The 20,185-nt window shown below is 46.9% G+C and overlaps 1 protein-coding gene across 2 annotated transcripts in view; it reads left to right on the top strand.

Annotated features, from left to right (window-relative positions):
• TMTC1 (transmembrane O-mannosyltransferase targeting cadherins 1) overlaps nucleotides 1-20,185 on the top strand; it is a 92,646-nt gene that overhangs the window by 50,110 nt on the left and 22,351 nt on the right. For both annotated transcript variants that reach the window (XM_016191221.2, XM_060194590.1), the window contains 2 exons: nucleotides 12,425-12,538; nucleotides 18,089-18,232. In XM_016191221.2, coding sequence (XP_016046707.2) covers nucleotides 12,425-12,538; nucleotides 18,089-18,232 — 258 coding nt within the window. The remainder of the gene's footprint in view (nucleotides 1-12,424; nucleotides 12,539-18,088; nucleotides 18,233-20,185) is intronic.

The raw sequence follows: 20,185 nt of genomic DNA, 5'->3' as shown, positions 1-20,185 counted from the left end.
AATACAATAGTTTGTACATGCATAAAATTTCTCAGTTTTCCATATAACAATACAACCCTCACTAGGTCCTCTGTCCTCCTTGGATCTGTATTCTCCGCACCCCCACCCCCCCAGAGTCTTTTACTTTGGTGCAATACTCCAATTCCAGTTCAGGTTCTACTTGTGTTTTCTTTTCTGATCTTGTTTTTCAACTTCTGCCTGAGAGTGAGATCATCCCATATTCATCCTTCTGTTTCTGATTTATTTCACTTAACATGAATTTTTCAAGGTCCATCCAAGATCGGCTGAAAATGGTGAAGTCGCCATTTTTGATAGCTTAGTGGTATTCATATATATATATACACATACCATAACGTGCTGAGCCACTCATCTGTTGTTGGACACCTGGGTTGCTTCCAGGTTTTGGCTATTACAAATTGTGCTGCCAAGAACATATGTGTACACAGATCTTTTTGGATGGGTGTGTTGGGTTCCTTAGCATATATCCCCAGGAAAGGAATTGCAGGATCATAAGGTAGGTCCATTTCTAGCCTTCTGAGTGTTCTCCACAGAAGCTGGACCAATTTACATTCCCACCAGCAGTGTAGGAGGGTTCCTTTGACCCCACAATCTCTCCAGCATTTGCTGCTGTTACCTTTTCTGATGTATGACATTCTCACAGGAGTGAAGTGGTATCTCGTTGTCTTTATTTGCATTTCTCTGACAATCAGAGACTTGGAGCATTTTTTCATGTGTTTCTTGGCCTTTTGGATCTTTTCTGTGTTGGATATTCTGTCCATGTCCTCCCCCATTTTTGCATGGGGTTATTTGTTGCCTTGTTGTTGAGATTTGCAGGTTCTTTATATATTTTGGTTACTAAACTCTTGTCTGATGTATGGCATGTAAAGATCTTCTCCCATTCTGTGAAAGTGTCTTTTAGTTTGGGTAATAGTTTCTTTTGCTGTGCAGAAGCTTTTTAATTTGATATAGTCCCATAGGTTTACGCTTGCCTTAGTCTTCTTTGTAATTGGATTTGTTTCATTGAAGATGTCGTTAAAAATTATTTGGAAAAGAATTCTGCCAATATTTTCCTCTAAGTATCTGACAGTTTGTGGTCTAACAGCCAAGTCCTTGATCTACTTGGAATTTACTTTTGTATTTGAAATATAGTGGTCCAGTTTCATTCTTCTGCCTGTTTCAACCCATTTTTTCCAACACCATTTGTTGAAGAGACTCTGCCTTCCCCATTTAATAGTCTGAGCACCTTTATCAAAGATTAGATGTCCATAGGTGTGGGGGCTTACTTCTGGGCTCTCAATTCTATTCCACTGGTCAGTATGTCTATTCATGTTCCAATACCAAGCAGTTTTGATGACAGTGGCCTTATAATACAATTTGAGAACTGGGAGTGTGATGCCTCTGCTTCTGTTATTTCTTCTCAAGATTGTTTTGGCAATTCTAGGTCTTTTCTGGTTCCAGATAAACATTTGTAGCATTTGTTCTATTCTCCTAAAAAATGTGCTTGGGATCTTGATGGGGGTAGCATTAAATATGTAGATGGCTCTGGGTAGTATATTAATTTTGATGATGTTAATTCTTCCAACCCATGAACATGGAATATCTTTCTACTTCTTTGTGTCTTTTTCAGTTTCCTTGAGTAGTGACTCATAATTTTCAGTATGCAAGCCTTTCACTCTGGTTAGGTTTATTCCTAGATATTTTATTGTTTTTGTTGCTGTAGTAAAAGGAATTGATTTCTGGATTTCAGCTTCTTCTAACTTATTGTTTGCATAAAGGAATGCCACTGACTTTTGAATGTTAATTTTATAGCCTGACACTTTACTGTATTGCCTGATGATATCTAAAAGCTTCTTGCTGGATTCCTTAGGTTTTTCTTTTTTTTTCTTTATTTTTATTTAAATTTTTTTTATTTAAGAAAGAATTAACAAAACCATAGGGTAGGAGGGGTACAACTCCACACAATTCCCACCACCCAATCTCCATATCCCACCCCCTCCCCTGATAGCTTTCCCATTCTCTATCCCTCTGGGAGCATGGACCCAGGGTCATTGTGGGTTGCAGAAGGTAGAAGGTCTGGCTTCTGTAATTGCTTCCCCGCTGAACAAGGGTGTTGACTGGTCGGTCCATACTCCCAGTCTGCCTCTCTCTTTTTCCCTGGTAGGGTGTGTCTCTGGGGAAGCTGAGCTACAGGACACATTGGTGGGGTCTTCAATCCAGGGAAGCCTGGCCAGCATCCTGATGGCATCTGGAACCTGGTGACTGAAAAGAGAGTTAACATACAAAGCCAAACAAATTGTTGAGCAATCATGGATCCCAAGCTTGGAATAGTGGAGAGGAAGTGTTAGGGAGGTACTCACTGCAAACTCTAGTGTACTTCTGCTTTATATTTTGCAGTAGTTTATGGATACGTGTGAACATAAGCTCTCTCTCACAGAAACTGGTGTATGTCTAGGTTTTGGGACTTTGTTAGAAAGTGAACCACCTGAGATGAAATTAGAGTGTACTATAAAAGGAAAGGTCTCACCCGAGTAATGAAGCTGAAGGGTTGTCATTCCACACGTGAAGTCTCTGGACACAGTCTGAGGTGAAGCATGTTGAGGTGGCAATCGTTGCGTTGGTTAGGTTGTGATCGGCGGATGCAATATTATTTGATATGGATTGGGAGAGGCATACGGGAAAGTGAGCCCTATCCAAGGGTTCCAGGACTGGGGGAAGTAGGGGCTCTACAGTGGAGATGTGAGGTTCCGGCTGTCTTAGGGTTCAAAAAGACAATCGATAGTTAATGTTATCATCACATTATTTGGTAATTGGGTTAACTTTGAAAAGTCCTTTTGTTATGGCTTTCTGTACAGTACCCAGTATCTTGTATATAGCTGTGCTATTGGATGCTTTTAATCTACTTGGTCTAGGCTTTAGAGAGTCCGCATAACAAATACACAGCCTATATATTAAAAAGATTCAGTTTGTGTTTTGAAAAACTTTGAGACATACAATTGATTTTCCCCTCTCATATTAATTAACTAGTGATTTATATGTCTACATTTTGCTAGGAGTGTACATAAACACCATTCCCACCACCAAAAGACTGTGACCCATCCCTCCCACCCACTCCCACCCCCCACTGGCCCAGGAAGCTGCATGTCTACCCCTCACCACAGGGCTTTTACTTTGGTGCCCTACTTACAGTTTGGTCAGGTCCTGCTTTTAGTTTCCCTTTCAGATCTTCTTAGTCAACTTCTGTTGATGAGTGGGATCATCCCATACTCATCTTTATCTTTCTGACTTAGCTCACTTAACATAATTCCTTCTAGCTCTGTCCAAGATGGGTCAGAGAAGGTGGGTTCATTGTTCTTGATAGCTGCATAGTATTCCACTGTGTATATATACCACAGCTTTCTCAGCCACTCATCTGTTGTTGGGCACCTGGGTTGCTTCCAGGTTTCAGCTATTATGAATTGTCCTGCTATGAACATAGGAGTACACACCTCTTTTTGGTTGGGTGTTATGGAGTCCTTGGGGTATAAGCCCAGGAGAGGAATTACTGAATCATATGGAAGGTCCATGTCTAGCCTTCTGAGAGTTTTCCAGACTGCTCTCCACAGAGGCTGTACCAATTTACATTCCCACCAGCAATGTAAAAGGGTTCCTCTGTCCCCACAACCTCTCCAGCATTTGTTGCTGCTGTCCATTTTGATGTATGCCATTCTTACAGGAGTGAGGTGGTATCTTAGTGTTGTCTTAATTTGCATTTCTCTGACAATCAGTGACCTAGAGCAGTTTTTCATATGTTTGTTAGCCTTTTGGATCTCCCCTGTAGTGAATGTTTTGTTCATATCCTCTGCCCATTTTTGGATGGGGTCATTTTCTTTTTTGGTGCTAAGTTTGCTGAGCTCTTTATATATTTTGGTGATTAGTTTCTTGTCTGATGTATGGCATGTGAAGATCTTCTCCCATTCTGTGAGGGGTCTCTCTGTTTGTTTAATAGTTTCTTTGGATGTGCAGAAGCTTTTCAATTTGATGTAGTCCCATTGGTTTGTTTCTGCTTTAGTCTTCCTTGCAATTGGGTTTGATTCATCAAAGATGTCCTTGAGGTATAGGTGGGAAAGTGTTTTTTTTTTTTTTAATATTTACTTTATTTTATTTATTCCCTTTTGTTGCCCTTGTTGTTTTATTGTTGTAGTTATTATTATTGTTGTTGTCATTGGATAGGACAGAGAGAAATGGAGAGAGGAGGGGAAGACAGAGAGGAGGAGAGAAAGATAGACACCTGCAGACCTCCTTCACCGCTTGTGAAGCGACTCCCCTGCAGGTGGGGAGCCAGGGTTCGAACCGGGATCCTTATGCCGGTCCTTGTGCTTTGCGCCACCTGTGCTTAACCCGCTGTGCTACAGCCCGACTCCCGGGAAAGTGTTTTACCAATGTTTTCCTCTAAGTATTTGATTGTTTCTGGTCTGACATCTAGGTCTTTGATCCATTTGGAGTTGATTTTTGTTTCTGGTGAGATAAAGTGGTTCAATTTCATTCTTCTGCATGTTACAACCCAGTTTTCCCAGCACCATTTATTGAAGAGAGCCTCCTTTTTCCATTTAATCCTTTGGGCCCCCTTATCAAGGATTAGATGTCCATAGGTGTGGGGATTTATTTCTGGGCTTTCAATTCTGTTCCACTGGTCTGTGTGCCTATTTTTGTTCCAGTACCATGCTGTTTTGATGATGTGGCTTTATAATATAGTTTAAGGTCTGAGAGTGTGATGCCTCCATTTCTGTTTCTTTTCCTCAAGATGGTTTTGGCAATTCTAGGTGTTTTCAGGTTCCAGATAAATGATTGTAGTGTTTGTTCTATTCTCTTAAAGAAGCTTGGTGGAACTTTGATGGGTATTGCATTAAATTTGTATATGGCTCTGGGGAGAATATTCATTTTGATGATATTTATTCTTCCAATACATGAGCATGGGATATCTTTCCATTTCTTGCTATCAGTTTCTATTTCCTTGAGTAGCGACTCATAGTTTTCAGCATACAAGTCTCTCACTTCTTTGGTCAACTTTATTCCTAGGTATTTGATTGATTTTGCTGAAACAGTAAATGGGAGTGATTTCTAGATGTCTTCTTCTTCAGATTTAGTGTTTGCATAAAGAAATGCCACTGATTTTTGTACATTGATTTTGTAGCCTGATACCTTGCTATATTGCCTATTAACTTCCAGTAATTTTCTGCTGGATTCTTTAGGTCTTTCTATGTATACTATCATATCATCTGCAAATAGTGAGAGCTTGACTTCTTCCCTTCCAATCTGTATTCCTTTGATTTCTTTCTCTTGCCTGATTGCTATGGCAAGAACTTCCAATACTATGTTGAAGAGTAACGGTGACAGTGGACAGCTCTGTCTATTCCCCGATCTGAGGGGGAATGCTTTCAGCTTCTGTCCATTGAGTATGATGTTGGCTGTAGGTTTGCTATATATAGACTCCAGTATCTTGAGGAATTTCCCATCCATTCCCATTTTTTTTTAGAGTTTTGAGCATGAATGGGTGTTGGATTTTGTCAAAGGCTTTCTCTGCATCTATTGAGATAATCATGTGGTTTTTGGCTTTGCTTTTATTCATATGGTGAATGACATTGATTGACTTACGAATGTTGAACCAACCTTGCATTCCTGGGATGAATCCCACTTGGTCATGATGAACAATCTTTTTGATATGTTGCTGTATCCGGTTGGCCAAGATCTTGTTTAATATTTTGGCATCTATGTTCATCAGAGATATTGATCTATAGTTTTCCTTTTTTGTTCTGTCCCTATCTGCTTTTGGTATCAGGGTGATGTTGGCTTCATAGAAGGTGGAAGGGAGTATTCCTGTTTCTTCAATCTTATGGAAAAGCATAAGAAGTATGGGTACTAACTGTTTCCTGAAAGTTTTGTAGAATTCGTTTGTGAAGCCATCTGGTCCAGGACTTTTGTTGTTGGGGAGATTCTTAATAACGGTTTCAATTTCTTTGTCTGTGATTGGTGCATTTAGATTTTGTAGTTCTTCTTGGTTCAGTTTTGGAAGGCCATAGGCTTCTAGGAATTGTTCCATTTCTTCCAGATTCTCTAGCTTGGTGGCGTATAGTTCTTTATAGAACCTTCGCAGGATTCTCTGGATTTCTGTGGTGTCAGTTGTGATATCTCCTCCATCGTTTACAATTCTATTAATTTGAGTCTTCTCTCTTTTTTGTTTGGTGAGTCTGGCTAGGGGTTTGTCAGTTTTGTTTAATCTTTCAAAGAACCAACATTTGGCTTCATTGATCTTTTGTATGGTTCTTTTATTTTCGATGTTGTTTATTTCTGCTCTAACTTTAGTGATTTCTGTCCTTCTGGTTGCTTTAGGGTTTCTTTGTTCCTCTTCCTCTAAGTCCTTGAGGTGTGCAGTAAGGTTGTTCATTTGAGCTTCTTCTTGGTGTTTAATATGTGATTGTATGGCTATAAGTTTCCCTCTCAGTACTGCTTTAGCTGTGTCCCAAATATTTTGATAGGTTGTGTCTTCATTTTCATTAGTTTCCAGGAAGATTTGAATTTCCTGCTTGAGTGAGTCTCTGACACAGTAGTTCTTAAGGAGTATATTGTTTAGTTTCCAAATTCTGTGACTTTTAATAATTTTCTGTTTGTTGTTAAATGTTAGTTTTTCTCCACTGTGGTCTGAGACAATACTTGGGATGATTTTAATGCTCTTGAATTTATTGATGCTGTCTTTGTGGCCTAACATGTGGTCTATCCTTGAGTATGTGTTATGTGGATTTGAAAAGAAGGTGTATTCCAGTTTTTTGGGGTGAAGGAGTCTGAAAATGTCCAAGAGGTCTAGTCTGTCAATCTCTTCATTCAATTCTCTTGTATCTTTATTGGTTCTCTGCTTTGTTGATCTGTCTATGTGTGAGAGTGGGGTATTGAAGTCTCCCACTATTATTGTATTACTATTGATGTATTTTTGAAATTCTCTGAGTAGGTGCTTGATGTATTTAGATGGTCCCTCACTGGGTGCATAGATGTTAATAATTGTTAAGTCTTCTTGGCTGATTGATCCTCTAATCATTATGTAATGTCCTTGCCTATCTTTTATTACTTTATTTAATTTAAAATCTATCGTGTCTGAGATGAGAATGGCTGTTCCTGCCCTTTTTTGTGGTCCGTTAGCCTGTATGATAGTTTTCCATCCTTTCACTTTAAGTCTTTGTTTATCTTGTTGTGACAGATGGGATTCTTGCAACCAGCATATGGTTGGGTTATGTTTTCTGATCCATCCCCCCACCCTGTGCCTTTTTATGGGTGAGTTTAAGCCATTGACGTTTATTGATATTATGCATTTAATGTATTGTAGTGCCATTGTTCAAAAATTTTTTTTCTTTGCTCTGATACATTGCAAGTATTATAGTAATGTTCTTGTTTATAAGAGGTCTTTTAGAACCTCTTTCAGGGCCGGCTTGGTGATGGTTGCCTCCTTTAACTGTTGTTTGTCTAAGAAGGTTTTGAGCCCTCCATTTAGTTTGAATGAAAGTCTAGCAGGATATATTATCCTTGGTTGAAACCCTTTTTCATTCAGGGCTCCATAGATATCTTGCCATTCCCTTCTGGCTTTTAGAGTTTGAGTGGAGAAGTCTGCAGATAATCTTATGGGTTTTCCCTTGTATGTAACTTTTTGTTTCTCTCTTGCAGCCTTTAGGATCCTTTCTTTATCCTTACTTCTTCTCATTGTGACTATGATGTGTCTTGGTGTCTTCAGGTCTGGGTTGATTCTGTTTAATACTCTCTGGGCCTCTTGAATCTTGATGTCCTTTCTGTTATTCAGGTCTGGGAAGTTTTCTTCTATTATTTCCTCTAGAATGTTTGCTTCCCCTTCCTCTCTTTCTTCCTCTGGCAGGCCAATTATACGAATGTTACTTCTTTTGAGATCATCCCATATGTCTCTGTTGTTGTTTTCAGTGTCTCTCAATCTCTTTTTTAAACTCTTTCACCTCTTTCTTCGTTTTCTCTAACTCATCCTCTGTCTGACTAATTCTGTTTTCTGCTTCTGTTAGTCTGCTTTCCCTTGCCTCAGCTTCTTTCTTCATTACAGTTATTTCAGCTTTCTGTTCTCTAATTGCCTCAAGATAGTATTTTCCTTGGGGGTCTCAACTGTTGTTTCCCTAATACTGCCATTCCTTTCCTCGAATGTTGTTTTCATTTCTGTGATTAATAAGTTTATTATTGCTTGCATACTTTTCTTATCTATGGTTACTTCTGGCTGGTTTGTAGTTTCTTCTGGGCTCCTGTCTTCATTCATTGGAGTAGCAGTTTTATTTGTTTTTGATCTACCCATTTTTTTGATTTATGTGTTTCTTTTTTTTATGCTCTGTTGTTCCTCAGTTGTTGTGTCTTGAGTACAAGTAACACTGTAGTAAATACCTTTATGACAATTGCACTCACCAACCTCAGGAATTACAGTAGCAACTGAAGCAAGTATTGAAGCAGTTTAATCGTTACCAGTTAGCCAAACAATTTCTCCAGTCTGTGAATAAATAGTAACCAAATCCCAGTGAATAAATAGTAACCAAATCCCAGTGAAGAAGAAAGAGAAAAGAAAGAAGGGATAGCAAGAATAGACAGTTATGCAAAGCTACTATCCACTGTATATTCTAGGGGTAACAAGAGGGGAAAGGGAACTAGAGCAGAGATACACACATAGAGAGTCCACTCTGAGTCAGATTTCTTCCCCAAAATAATTCCCAAATTCAGAAAGGCAAAGAAGAAGGAAGAAGTGTATGACAAGATAAAAAAAAAAGAGAGAGAGAGAGAAAAGGGAAAAGATAAGAAAAAGAGCTCTAATTAAAGAGCAGTGAAAGGAAATTCCCAAATGTGTATCAGTGAATTCAAAAAAGCACACTGTTTGGTGGTGTGGGGGCTGGGGGCTGTGACTTTGGAAGTTGTGGGATTAAGGAAGAAAGGATGACAAGAATGAGAAAAAGAAAAAGAAAAGAGAGAGAAAAAAGAAAAAGATAAGAAAAAGAACAGTCATAAAAGGGCAGTGAAAGGAAAGGGTTTTTTATGTATTTATTTTTAATTATTTAATTAGCTATGTGGGGTGAGGTGTGGGGGGGGTTGGCTACTTAGAAAGAAAAAAGGCCAGAGGTTTCAGAAGGGTATAGACTTAGAATTAATGATACTCCCTGGTGGGACAGGAATTTGGTAATGAAAAGGAGCTCCTAGCAGGGGATCCTGCTAGGAGCTGGTCCCCAGGGACTGGTTATGGGGGGGGGGGCGGGGAAGGAGGTATGCTTAGAAATTAAAAGGAAGAAAAAAAATTTTTTTCCCCTTTTTTCCTACTCTAATTCTTAACCCAAATTAAGTTATAGTCACCTCCTTGGTTTCACCGCTAGGACCCCTTATTGGCTGGCCTACTAAAGGCAGAAAATCCTACCGTTTCCAGGAGATGTGGTCAGAGCTCAGCCACTAGCAGCTTCTCAGTCTGCCATCTTCCGGGAACCCCCCTCTTTAGGTTTTTCTATGTATAGTATTATGTCATCTGCAAATAGGGTGAGTTTGACTTCATCTCTTCCAATCTGTATGCCTTTAATTCCTTGCTCCTGCCTGATTACTATGGCAAGAACTTCCAACACTATGTTGAATAGTAATAGTGATGGTGGGCAGCCCTGTATATAATACCTGATCTGAGGGGAAATGCTTCCAGTTTTTCACCACTGAGTATGATGTTGGCTGTAGGTTTACTATATATAGACTCCACTATCTTCAGGAGTTTTCCATCTATTCCCATTTTTTGTAGTGTTTTGATCATAAAGGGATGTTGTATTTTGTCAAAGGCTTTCTCTGCATCTGTTGATATGACCATGTGGTTTTTGGTCTTGCTTTTATTGATGTGGTGGATCACACTGATTGATTTACATATATTAAACCAACCTTGCATCCCTGGGATAAACCCCACTTGGTTATGATGAACAATCTTTTGAATATACTGCTGTATCTAGTTGGCTAGAATTTTGTTCAGTATTTTAGCATCTATGTTCATCAGAGATATTGATCTGTAGTTTTCTTTTTTTGGTTGTGTCCCTGTCTGCTTTTGGTATCAAAGTGATGTTGGCTTCATAGAAGCTGGAAGGGAGTATTCCGGTATCTTCAATCTTTTGGAAGACTTTTAAAAGTAGAGGTATTAGTTCTTCTTTGAAGGTTTTGTAGAATTCATTTGTAAAACCATCTGGTCCAGGACTTTTATTTTTGGGAAGATTTTTGGTAACTGTTTCAATTTCATTAGCTGTGATGGGCCTGTTCATGTTATCTACTTCCTCTTTACTTAGTTTTGGACATTGGTAGGTATCTAGGAAATTGTCCATTTCTTCCAGGTTCTCTAGCTTGGTGGCATATAGTTGTTCATAGAAGCCTCACATGATATGTTGAATTTCTGCGGTGTCTGTTGTGATATCTCCTCTTTCATTTACTATCCGATTTATTTGGGTCTTCTCCCTTTTTTGTTTTGTGAGTCTCCTGCCCATCTTTAGTCCATGTTTGTTTTCTGACTGGAACGTGAGGCTGCCAGGCACACAGCTTGGGCTCCAGGACCCTGGCTGTACACCCCTATGCGTGGCCAGGGTTCCTGCTATTCCTTGGCGTCTGTGTGTGAGGACAGTGCAGGGTGGGTGTGAGTAGCCCAGGTGGTGGAGGCTCTCGGGCTTCCTGGAGGAGGGGAGTCCTAGACCTGAACACCAGAGTGCAGGCCCCTTCCAGCCCAGAAAGTCTCACCTTTGGCTCTTATCTGAGTCCCTCTGTCATAAATTATGTTTTAAAAGAGGCTGGAAACACAGGAAGATGGCAGAGAACACATCAGTCACTTCTGGAGCTGGCTGGCCCCACCCGCAAGGCTCCTGGGACTCACACTTCCCTTGGCCCAGGGAACAGTGGCTGCCTCCAGGGGCCCCTGGGTTCAAGGGCTGAGAGCCTCCCAGCTGGGACATGAGCCAAACAGTTCTGCTGGTCCCAGAGTGGAAGGGCCTGGCCAGTTGCAGGGACAGCTTGCTCCCACACTGCTCAGCCCAGAGACAGCCATGAATGGTCTTCCTGGACGGAAGCATCTCTGAAGCCATGATGTTGCCTCTGACCACAGCCCCAGGGCCGGGCTCCCTCTGGGAAATAGACAGTCTCCTTTTCCAATGGCAGGAGCGTGTGAAGGGAAGCTTGCCTCCAGATTCTGAGCCAGAGCGTCAGTGTGATAACTGCAGGGAAAAGAATCACAGCCATCTGAGCTTTTGGACTTGTGGTCTATGCACCCAGAGTCAAGTGCATACAGATTTGAAACACCTAAGTCCAGCAATCAAAATCTTATCTGAAGAAAAGTAGAACCCTAAGCCCTGGTTGGGCCTGAAAGCTCAGGATAGTTGATGGGGTGGCTGGTCCACTGCTTCTGGCCAGTGTAGAGACCCCAGGTCCTAGCTTTTATGGCCTGTGAGTTCTCCTCCACGTTTACTGGAGCTTGCAGATGGGGAACCTGCCCGGCCCCCTTGGTCCCTGGCTGCTGCCTCACTGGAGGCTCCGCTGAGGAGGCTGGCCCTGGCTGCCCTGCAGGTTCTGTCATCCCTGCCTGTAACGCCCCATTCTGATCTTACTTCCTGTTAAATTCACACATTGAAGGGCAGTTATCTGGAATCTGGGTGTGTCAGCAGCCCCTCCCTCATGGGCCCAGAAGGTCCAGCAGTGTTATCCCAAGTAGCCCTCACACCCCGTGCCCTGCTTGGCTCCCCCTCCTACAGAGACTTGAGACACCATCACACCTGGCCCCATCTCTGTCCCATCCAGCTGGGCCATCACACAGTGAAGCTGCCAGACAGTGACTACACGGTGACCCATGACATGCTAAATAGGTCCCCCTCTCCTGAGCATCTCCACAGACTAGTGACCCTGACTATGTGCTCCAGTCACTCTGAACCACCAGCTCAATTTGTTTTTACCACACTTTGTAGAATTTTACCTGTTTTCATTAAAAGGAAGATGTGGCACAGAGAGTAAAGCGTTAGACTTTCTGGCATGAGGTTCAGACTCCACCCGTCACGTCGAATGTGCAAGAGTGGTGCTCTGTGTCTCTTGCTCATTAGTGACTGAATATAGTAAAATGCTTTAACTGGCCCAACTTGCCTGGGGGATGTTCAGTAAGGAGGATGCTCTGCAGGCCTCCCTTTGATAAGGCCCTTTTTTGGTGAAGAATCTTCATCTAGTCTTAGTGAGGTAGGCTGTGAGCAAATGAATGAATGAAGACAGAGCTAACCTGCTCTGAGCCATGCATCTGTCTGACTGTGACCAGGCAGCTCACACATTGGGGTCTCAGCTTGGATGGCCAGTGGACATTTCAGACAGGGCATCACAGGAGTGCAGCCTCCCTGTGACACTCCCTTTTCTGCCTGACCCACCTTAGGTCTGGAGTGGAAACGCTGCCCCACAACGCCAAGGTCCACTACAACTATGCCAACTTCCTGAAGGACCAGGGTCGCAACCGGGAGGCCGTCCACCACTACCGAACGGCCCTCAGGTAGGCTTGAGGGTGGATGGTGTTCAGGCTCTGCCTCCCAGCAAGGGGTTTCCCCCACCATGAGCCTATGCCTGTGGGGAGCCTGCACCCTCCTGCCCCCTGTGCCCAGTGTTTGTCCATCACCAGTGTGGCTGCACAGCCTGGCTTGTAACCCCTGGGCCTTTCCTGCTTCCACTGCAGCTTGTCACAGTGAAGTGACATTCGGCCACATCTGTGCAAGGAGCAGACATATTTTTGTGGGTGTCTGGAGAGCTCACGGATTCTCTGGTGTGTGTGTGTAAGGGGGGGGGACACCGGAGCCTCCCCACATTGTAAAAGGCCTCTATGAGGCTTTTGAATGATCTAAGCTGTTCAGGGTGCCACTCCCCAAGGATCCTGTGCCTAAGTGGCCTTTGGGGACACAGTGCTGGGCCCGGCCTGGCATTGCAGATTTGGTGGGGTGGACAGAGTGATGGCTGTGTCACAGGCTGGGGGCCAGCACCAGAAGAGAGCTCACGACTGTCCCTCTGAGGCTGGCCTGGAGCATGTTCCAGAAAGGTTCTGCTGGGCAGGTCTCATGTCTGCTGTGCTCAGGGGCTGCCTGAACTTTGAAGTCTCCCTTCTGCACAGTGAGCCCCCCCCCCACCTCACCCCTAGGGTGTCATGTCTGTTAGCACAGCCTTCCAGAACCCAGGGTCTCCCTGATGCTCAGGAGGGTGGGCACATTACAGTGCACCCCTGAGCCCCACCAGGGATGGCAAGAAGGCCAAGTCCTGGAGGAAAAATGGAACACTGCTTCTAGAGAGCAGGAGGTGTATCTTGGGGCAGGGAAGAGCTCTCAGTATTGGATATAAAGTCACATTCTCCTGCTCACCGCAGTTTACCAAGCTGTCTCCACTCTCTCTCTGGTTGCTGGAGCCTCCTCACTCTGTCTGCCATTTCCCTGGGTGCAGATGGCTTCCTGGCCAGGGTGTTCTAAAGCCATTTGATAATCTTTTAATTTAATTTCCTCCCTTCCTTTCTCGCTTTCATCCCCTCTCTCTCTCTCTCTCCTCCAGGGTTATTTTGGGGCTCAGTGCCTGCACTACAAATCCACTGATCCTGGAGGCCATTTTTTCCCATTTTGTTGCCCTTGTTACTGTTAGTATTATTGTTGTCATGACTATTGTTGTTGTTGGATAGGACAGAGAAATGGAGAGAGGAAGGGAGACAGAGAGGGAGAGAGAAAGACAGATACCTGCAGACCTGCTTCACCACCTGTGAAGTGACCCCCATTGCAGGTGGGGAGCCAGGGGCTCAAACTGGGATCCTTATGACTGTTGCGCTTAACCTGCTGCACTCTGCCTGACCCCCTTTCTCTCTCTGTTTTATTGCCACCAAGGTTATCACTGGGGCTCCATGCCGGCACTACAAGTCCACAGCTCCCAGGAGCCATTTTTCCTTCCCCACCCCGCTTTCTATTTTGACTGGACAGAAAGAAAGTGAGAGGGGTGGGGTGGGGGCTGGGTGGTAGTGTACCTGGTTGAGCACACGTTACAGTGCTCAAGGACTCCAGTTCAAGCCTCTGGTCCCCACCTGCAGGGGAAAGCTTCACAAGTGGTGAAGTAGGGCAGCAGGTATCTCTGTGCCTTTCTCCCTCTCTATCTCCCACTTCCTCTCAATTTCTGGCTGTCTCTATTGAATAAAGTTTAAAAAGGGGGGAGGGGAGATCGAGAGAAAGACACCTGCTTCATTGTGCTTGTAGCTTCCCCCAGTAGGTGGGGAGCAGGGGCTTGAACCCTGGTCCTTGTGTGTAGTAATGTGTGTGTCACCACTTGGTCCCCTCCAATTTATTTCTAATGAGAGAGAACCACAGAATCAACCTGCAGATGTGATGGCAGAGAGAAGCTTGAGGGTCTCCTTCTGGCTAGGGCAGCATGTCTCTACACTGCTTCCGGGCCCTCCCGAGTCCTGAGTTGAGGATTATCTTGAGGGAAGAGAAGAGCAGTGAGCTTGGCTGGGAGGAGGTGAGTCTGTGTCTTGTGCTTTGTCGCACTCCAGCAGACCCTAGGGCGGGCTTGGCGAAGGCACGAATGAGCCGGCCCCCGGTGGCTAGTGTCACACAGTGACAGCGCATCGCTGGTTGAGTGCTCCCTGCATTTTCCTGGGAAAAAGTGACTCTGGTGTTTGCTTGGCTGGGTCGCAGTGGCTGCACTGTCACATGAGTCCCCGTGGAGGGATGAGTCCTTCACGCTCAAGAAGGGAGCCCGGTGTGGCCACCATCTGGGTATGTGGATGCCTCTCAGAGGTGACAGGGAGCCTGCTCTTCTCTCAGAACTCAGGCCCACCCAGAGGTGGCTGTCGACTGCCCTCACTCTGCTGTCCCCTTCCTTGAGCCTTCTGAGATGTGTCCCTGCCACCTGCCCCTGGGTTCAACCTGGTGTCCTCACGTCTGCCCAGCAGGGAGAGTGCAGGTGGATGGGGAGGCGGGTTGAGCAGCACCTCAGCATTGCTGAGAGGGCCGTGTTGCCCTCTGTGGGGCTGTGGAGGGGGTCAGCACGTGGTCGGACGCTCAGCCTCTGCTTCCCTGGGAAACTGCCACTGAGGCCAGAGTTCCCACTTGAGAGCCAGGCCAGGGAGGAGGAGCACCACGACCTTCCCTGAGTCCTCAGGACATGTTAGCTTGGCTCTGAGGGGAGCGGTCGCCCTCATGTTCCAGAAGCCTGGTTCCACACACCAGAACAGAACAGTGCGGGTTGGTGTGCAGTGCGGGCACCTCGGAGCTGCCCAGCCCTTCCTGCCCACAGTCCCCAAGAGGAGATCTCAGGACGGGAGGCCCCACTTGGGCAGATTGTAGGTGAGCCTGGTGTGTTTGACAGAGGACAGGGACTCCCTGGCACTTCTGAAAGAGCTGCCCCCATAGATGACAGGGCCTCAAACCCTGGTTCTGACTTCGTCGCGTATGCAGGTGCCCTGTGTGATGCCAGGCTGTGGTGGGATGACCGTCTGACCCCCCCAAGCGCCCTGCGTTGGGTCCCTTCCAGGTGCCATCCGTGAGGCAGGTCCTCTGATGGCCTGGGCGTTCCGCATGGCCATTCAGCGTGGACACTAACGGTAGCTCATGTGCCACGGGATGTGCCACTTGGGGCTGGGAGTGACAGCAGGCAGAACGGGACTCTTGCTGGGGGCATCTTAATACAGTGTAGGACATGTGGGCTGACTCTGCCTCCTTGCTGATGGCCTTATAGCCTAGTGTGATGCTCCTTACGTTAACAGAAATCAAGCCTCAACTTATTGGGAAAGCAAGGGTCTTAGTTGTTTGTGGCCGTGTTGCGGACTGCGTGGCAGTGGGGCCTTTGGATCTCTATTTCTGCCTGTCTTTCCTTCTTTCTTTTTCTATTTTATTTTTTGTGTTTCCCTTTATGTTATTTTTTTATTTATAAAATGGAAATATTGACAAGACCATAGTATAAAAGGGGGTACAATTCCACACAATTCCCACCACCAGAATTCAGTATCCAATCTCCTCCCTTGATAGCTCAAGTTGTTAATACATTTCTAATAATGACTTGTTCTTTGAAATATTGAATCTCCTTTGTTTTTTACTGCCACCAGGGTTATCACTGGAGCTTGGTGCTTGCACAATGAATCTACTAATCTTGGTGGCTTTTTGTGTTCTTGTTTATTTGATAGGACAGAGAAATTGAGAGGGGAGAGGGGGAGGGAGAGAAGAGACAGAGACACATGCAGACCTGCCTTACTGCTCCTGAAGCTTCCCCCTGTGGGTGGGGAGCGGGGGCTTGAACCTGGGTCCTTGTGCATGGTCTTGTGTACTCTCGGCTATGTGTGCCACTGCCTGGCCCCTATAGCTTATCTCCAAAAGTATCTCTGTCTGCTCTCTTGGGTCCAGGAGGCCTAAGTGGATCATTGGGCGGCTGCATGCTATCTCTCTCTCTGTCTCTCTCTCTCTCCCCTTAGTGTGGAGCCAAGTGAGCTGAGGGCCTCGTGCACTAAGTTGCCCTCTGCAGCCCTGTCTCTTCATTCTTGTTAGTGAAGAGGAGCAACTCCTCAGCACCACTCCACAGCCATGGAGCTCCCCCTGGTGCTGTCCATGGTACTTAGGTGCTTCTGAGGCTCAAACCTTGGGCAGTAAGTAGACCATCGCAGACCAGATCAGCCATCTCCTGACCCCTCTGTCTGCTTCTAAACAGAAGCCACCATGGCTCCTGCCCCCTAGACAGGCATGTTTCCTTCCACACCATCAGAGCTGCTTCCCACTGTCAGCAGGAGCTGAGAGGTCGCACCAACTGCTTTGTTGATAGGAGCCGGAAGCATTAAACCCAGAGCCAGTCACAGTCTCTAGAGGTAGATTTCCTGATTCTCAGCAATCAGGAAAGTTTGGTTATTTGAAATGACTCATTTCCTGAGGGTGGCTGAGGGCAGGGCTTTGGCTAAACAGTCCAGACTGTCCTCTGGGCTGGGCCCCAGGGGTTCAGAGCCCAGGTCAGCTGGTGAGAGGCCTCAATGCTACACGTCCCTGCCAAGAGGCAGTGGGGAAGGGAAATATCGCAGCGTTCAGTTATCCTGAGACCATCAGTGCAGGCTGCACAGGGACTCGAGTCCAGGCCAGAAGCCTGTGTGAAACCAGACATCAGTCATGGCGCCTGTGTCTCTGGCCTGTGAGTTTGGTTGCAGGGTGCAGACACAACCTTCTCACATCCCAGGGGTGGGTCTTGGCGGTGTCCTTTGAGCCGTGGCCATCTTGTGTGGCAGGAAACAGGCTCTGCCAGTGAGTGGGAACCTCGGGCCACATCTCCTGAGCTTTGATTTATTCCTCAGCAAGGCCAGGGAGGGTCAGGATAAAGGGAGATTACTCTGAGGGGAAGCTCTGGCTGGTGGCCATGTTTGTTCCCCAAAGGTCAGCAGCTCACACACTGTCAGTAAATAGGTTCAGAGGCACCATCTGCCTTCTGCAAGCAGGAGCTGTGACCTCCCTGGGGTGAGACATGAGGGGCTTGGTTCCTTCCAGGGCCTCTGCTCTGTCTCCCCTTTTCCTGCTTCACTTTCCCTGTTGGCTCTGCCTTGCTCCTTGGCGTGGCCTGGAGGGAGGCAGGACCCCGGGTGCCCTCACAGCTTCTCCCAGACTGGAAGAAAATCCTCCTCCTCTCAGGGAACTCTCTCTGCACACCTTGATTTCTTGCTTAAAAATAAACAACCCCAATCTTTCCTTACACCCCAAAGCTGTCTGGCAGTATCAACACATTCTCTCCACAGTACATTGTAAATGTGTCACTGAAAGGTGCCCATGGGTGGGGCAGTGCTGTAGTGTCTCTCCTTGTCCCTCCTCCTGAGGAGGGTGATATCTGGGGGGTGGGGGGGCAGTGGCCTCCTACCTGTCTGGGATCCCGGTGTCTTGTCTGGAAAGGAGGGAGAGCGTCAAGTTGCTGTGGTCTAGACTCAGTGCCCCCTGCAGACCCTGCCGTCACCTGCAGTGATGACAGGCTGGGCTGTGAGTGCTGTTCCCTCCAGTAAAGTTGGGGGCATGGGGTGGGGGCTTCCACGAGGTCTCTGATGGGCTCCCCATCTCTGCAGGCTGTACCCACGCCATGCCAGCGCCCTCAACAACCTGGGCACTCTCACACCGGATGCAGCCGAGGCCCAGCGCTACTACCAGCGGGCCCTGCAGCTCAGCCCCCAGCACAGCCGCGCCCTCTTCAATCTGGGCAACCTGCTCAGGTAGGTGCCCGTGGATGGGGATGGGGTCTGGGTGCTGGGCGCGGTGTGTTTTGATATTTAAGAGTGAGCACGTGGCGTCTCCCTTGTCCTGGTCTCATCCTACCACCCCCGCAGTGCCCTCGGGGTGTCTGGAAGCTGCAGAGGTCTGTGCCGAGCAGGGCCATCCTCGTGGGCATCTCTGCCTGCCTGCGGTGGGCACCTATAGCCGCGCAGACACACGCGTCTTCCTTCCGAGCACCTGGCCTCTGCGTGGAGGTGGGGTTCTCCCTTCACCTGGCTCCCCTTGCTATGGTGCTAGAGGGAGCCATGGCTTCTGCAGCCACACACACCTGGGCTCTCCCAGCCCCTCCTGGAGTGCCATGTGGGTCACAGGCATGGCAGCCTTTGAGTAATGCATATACATATATTCTGGCTGTTATTGGATAGAGACAGAGAGATTGAGGGGGGAGACAGAGAGACACCTGCAGCCCTGCTTCACCACTTGCAAAGCTTTTCCCCCTGCAGGTGGAACCAGGGGCTTGAATCCAGGTCCTTGTGAGCTGTGACGTGTGCTATGCCAGGTATGCCCCTGCCTGGCCCCAGTCCTCCCTGTTAGACCGTTAAAAGAAGGGTAGGCAGGCGCAGTGCTGGGGCTGGGGTGGGAGCGGCCAGTGCCTCAGGCTGTGTCTCCGGCAGCCAGTGTGCTCACGGCCACACTCCTGCCTTGGTCTCTGGTGCCCTGACCTAGATGCATGCACGCTCTCGCGTGTTACTCAGCTTGGCCCTTTGTCCCCATCCTCCTCCGGCCAGATGGGCTCAGTGGCGCTGCAGGGCAAGTCTGCATCTTCCTCCCCACTCCCCCTCAGACACTGCAGATGCAACTGTTGGTCCTTTCACCTCCTGTGTGCCTGAGCCCGTCTCTCATCATGCCTGAGAGAGTAAGGAGCCCCTTTTGGAGGAGACAGGGCTGCCTTCCACTTTCAGGGCCTCTGCCCTACATGAAGCTGCTTTCTAGTCACCTGTTCAGTGTTTATGGACTGTAGCTGCTTCCAGGGTTACTGCTGGGGCTTGCTGCGGGCACTGTGAATCCCAGTAGTCATTCTCCCCCCGCCCCTTTCTGTTTTACGTCATCAGATAGGATAAAATTGAGAGGGGAGAGGGAGATAGAGACAGAGGGAAAGATAGACACCTGTAGCCCTGTGTCACCACTCGTGAAGCCTTCCCCGAGTGTAGAGAGCAGGGGCTCAAGCCCAGGTCCCTGTGCACCGTGATGTGTGTGTGTGACCGGGTGTGCCACTGCCTGGTCCCTAGTCGTGATGCATTTCGTGCAACAGAGAACACAGGAAAAAGACATCATGACTCTTTCCTTTTCTTTTGACTCCAGGATTATCGCTGGGGCTCAGTGCCTGCACTACGAATCCACTGTTCCTGGAGGCCATTTTTCCCATTTTGTTGCCCTTCTTGTAGTTATTGTTATAGCTATTGTTGTTGTTGGTTAGGACAGAGAGAAATGGAGAGAGGAGGGGAAAACAAGAGAGGGAGAGAAAGAGAAACACCTGAAGAGCTGCTTTACTGATTGTGAAGTGACTCCCCTGCAGGTGGGGAGTTGGGGGCTCGAACTGGGATCCTTACACCAGTCATTGTGCTTTGTGCCATGTGCACTTAATACTCTGCGCTACTGCTTGGCCCCCATATCATGACTTTTCTAACAGCTGTGTGTGTGTAGGGGTGGATGTGGAGATCACCAGGGCTTCACTATTCCAAGCTGACTTTTGCAATAGACAGAAACAGGGAGAGGGGAAAACCCTACATGCAGAGGCTCCCTGCCTTGGGGTGACGGCCAGGCTCAAAGCTGGGTCAGAGCCTGTGTACCCCCAGGCAAGCTGTCTCCCCGGCCTCATGAAGGCCCCCTGCCCGACTCTGCTCTCAGGGAGGCTGTTCGCTGACAGCTGGCTCCCCAGGCCTGTCCTTTGT

This window comes from Erinaceus europaeus, chromosome 7, assembly GCF_950295315.1.
Source record: "Erinaceus europaeus chromosome 7, mEriEur2.1, whole genome shotgun sequence".
Taxonomy (NCBI): Eukaryota; Metazoa; Chordata; class Mammalia; order Eulipotyphla; family Erinaceidae; genus Erinaceus; species Erinaceus europaeus.
The sequence above is the reverse complement of the archived record's forward strand: the minus strand, read 5'-3'. Positions and strand labels throughout refer to the sequence as shown.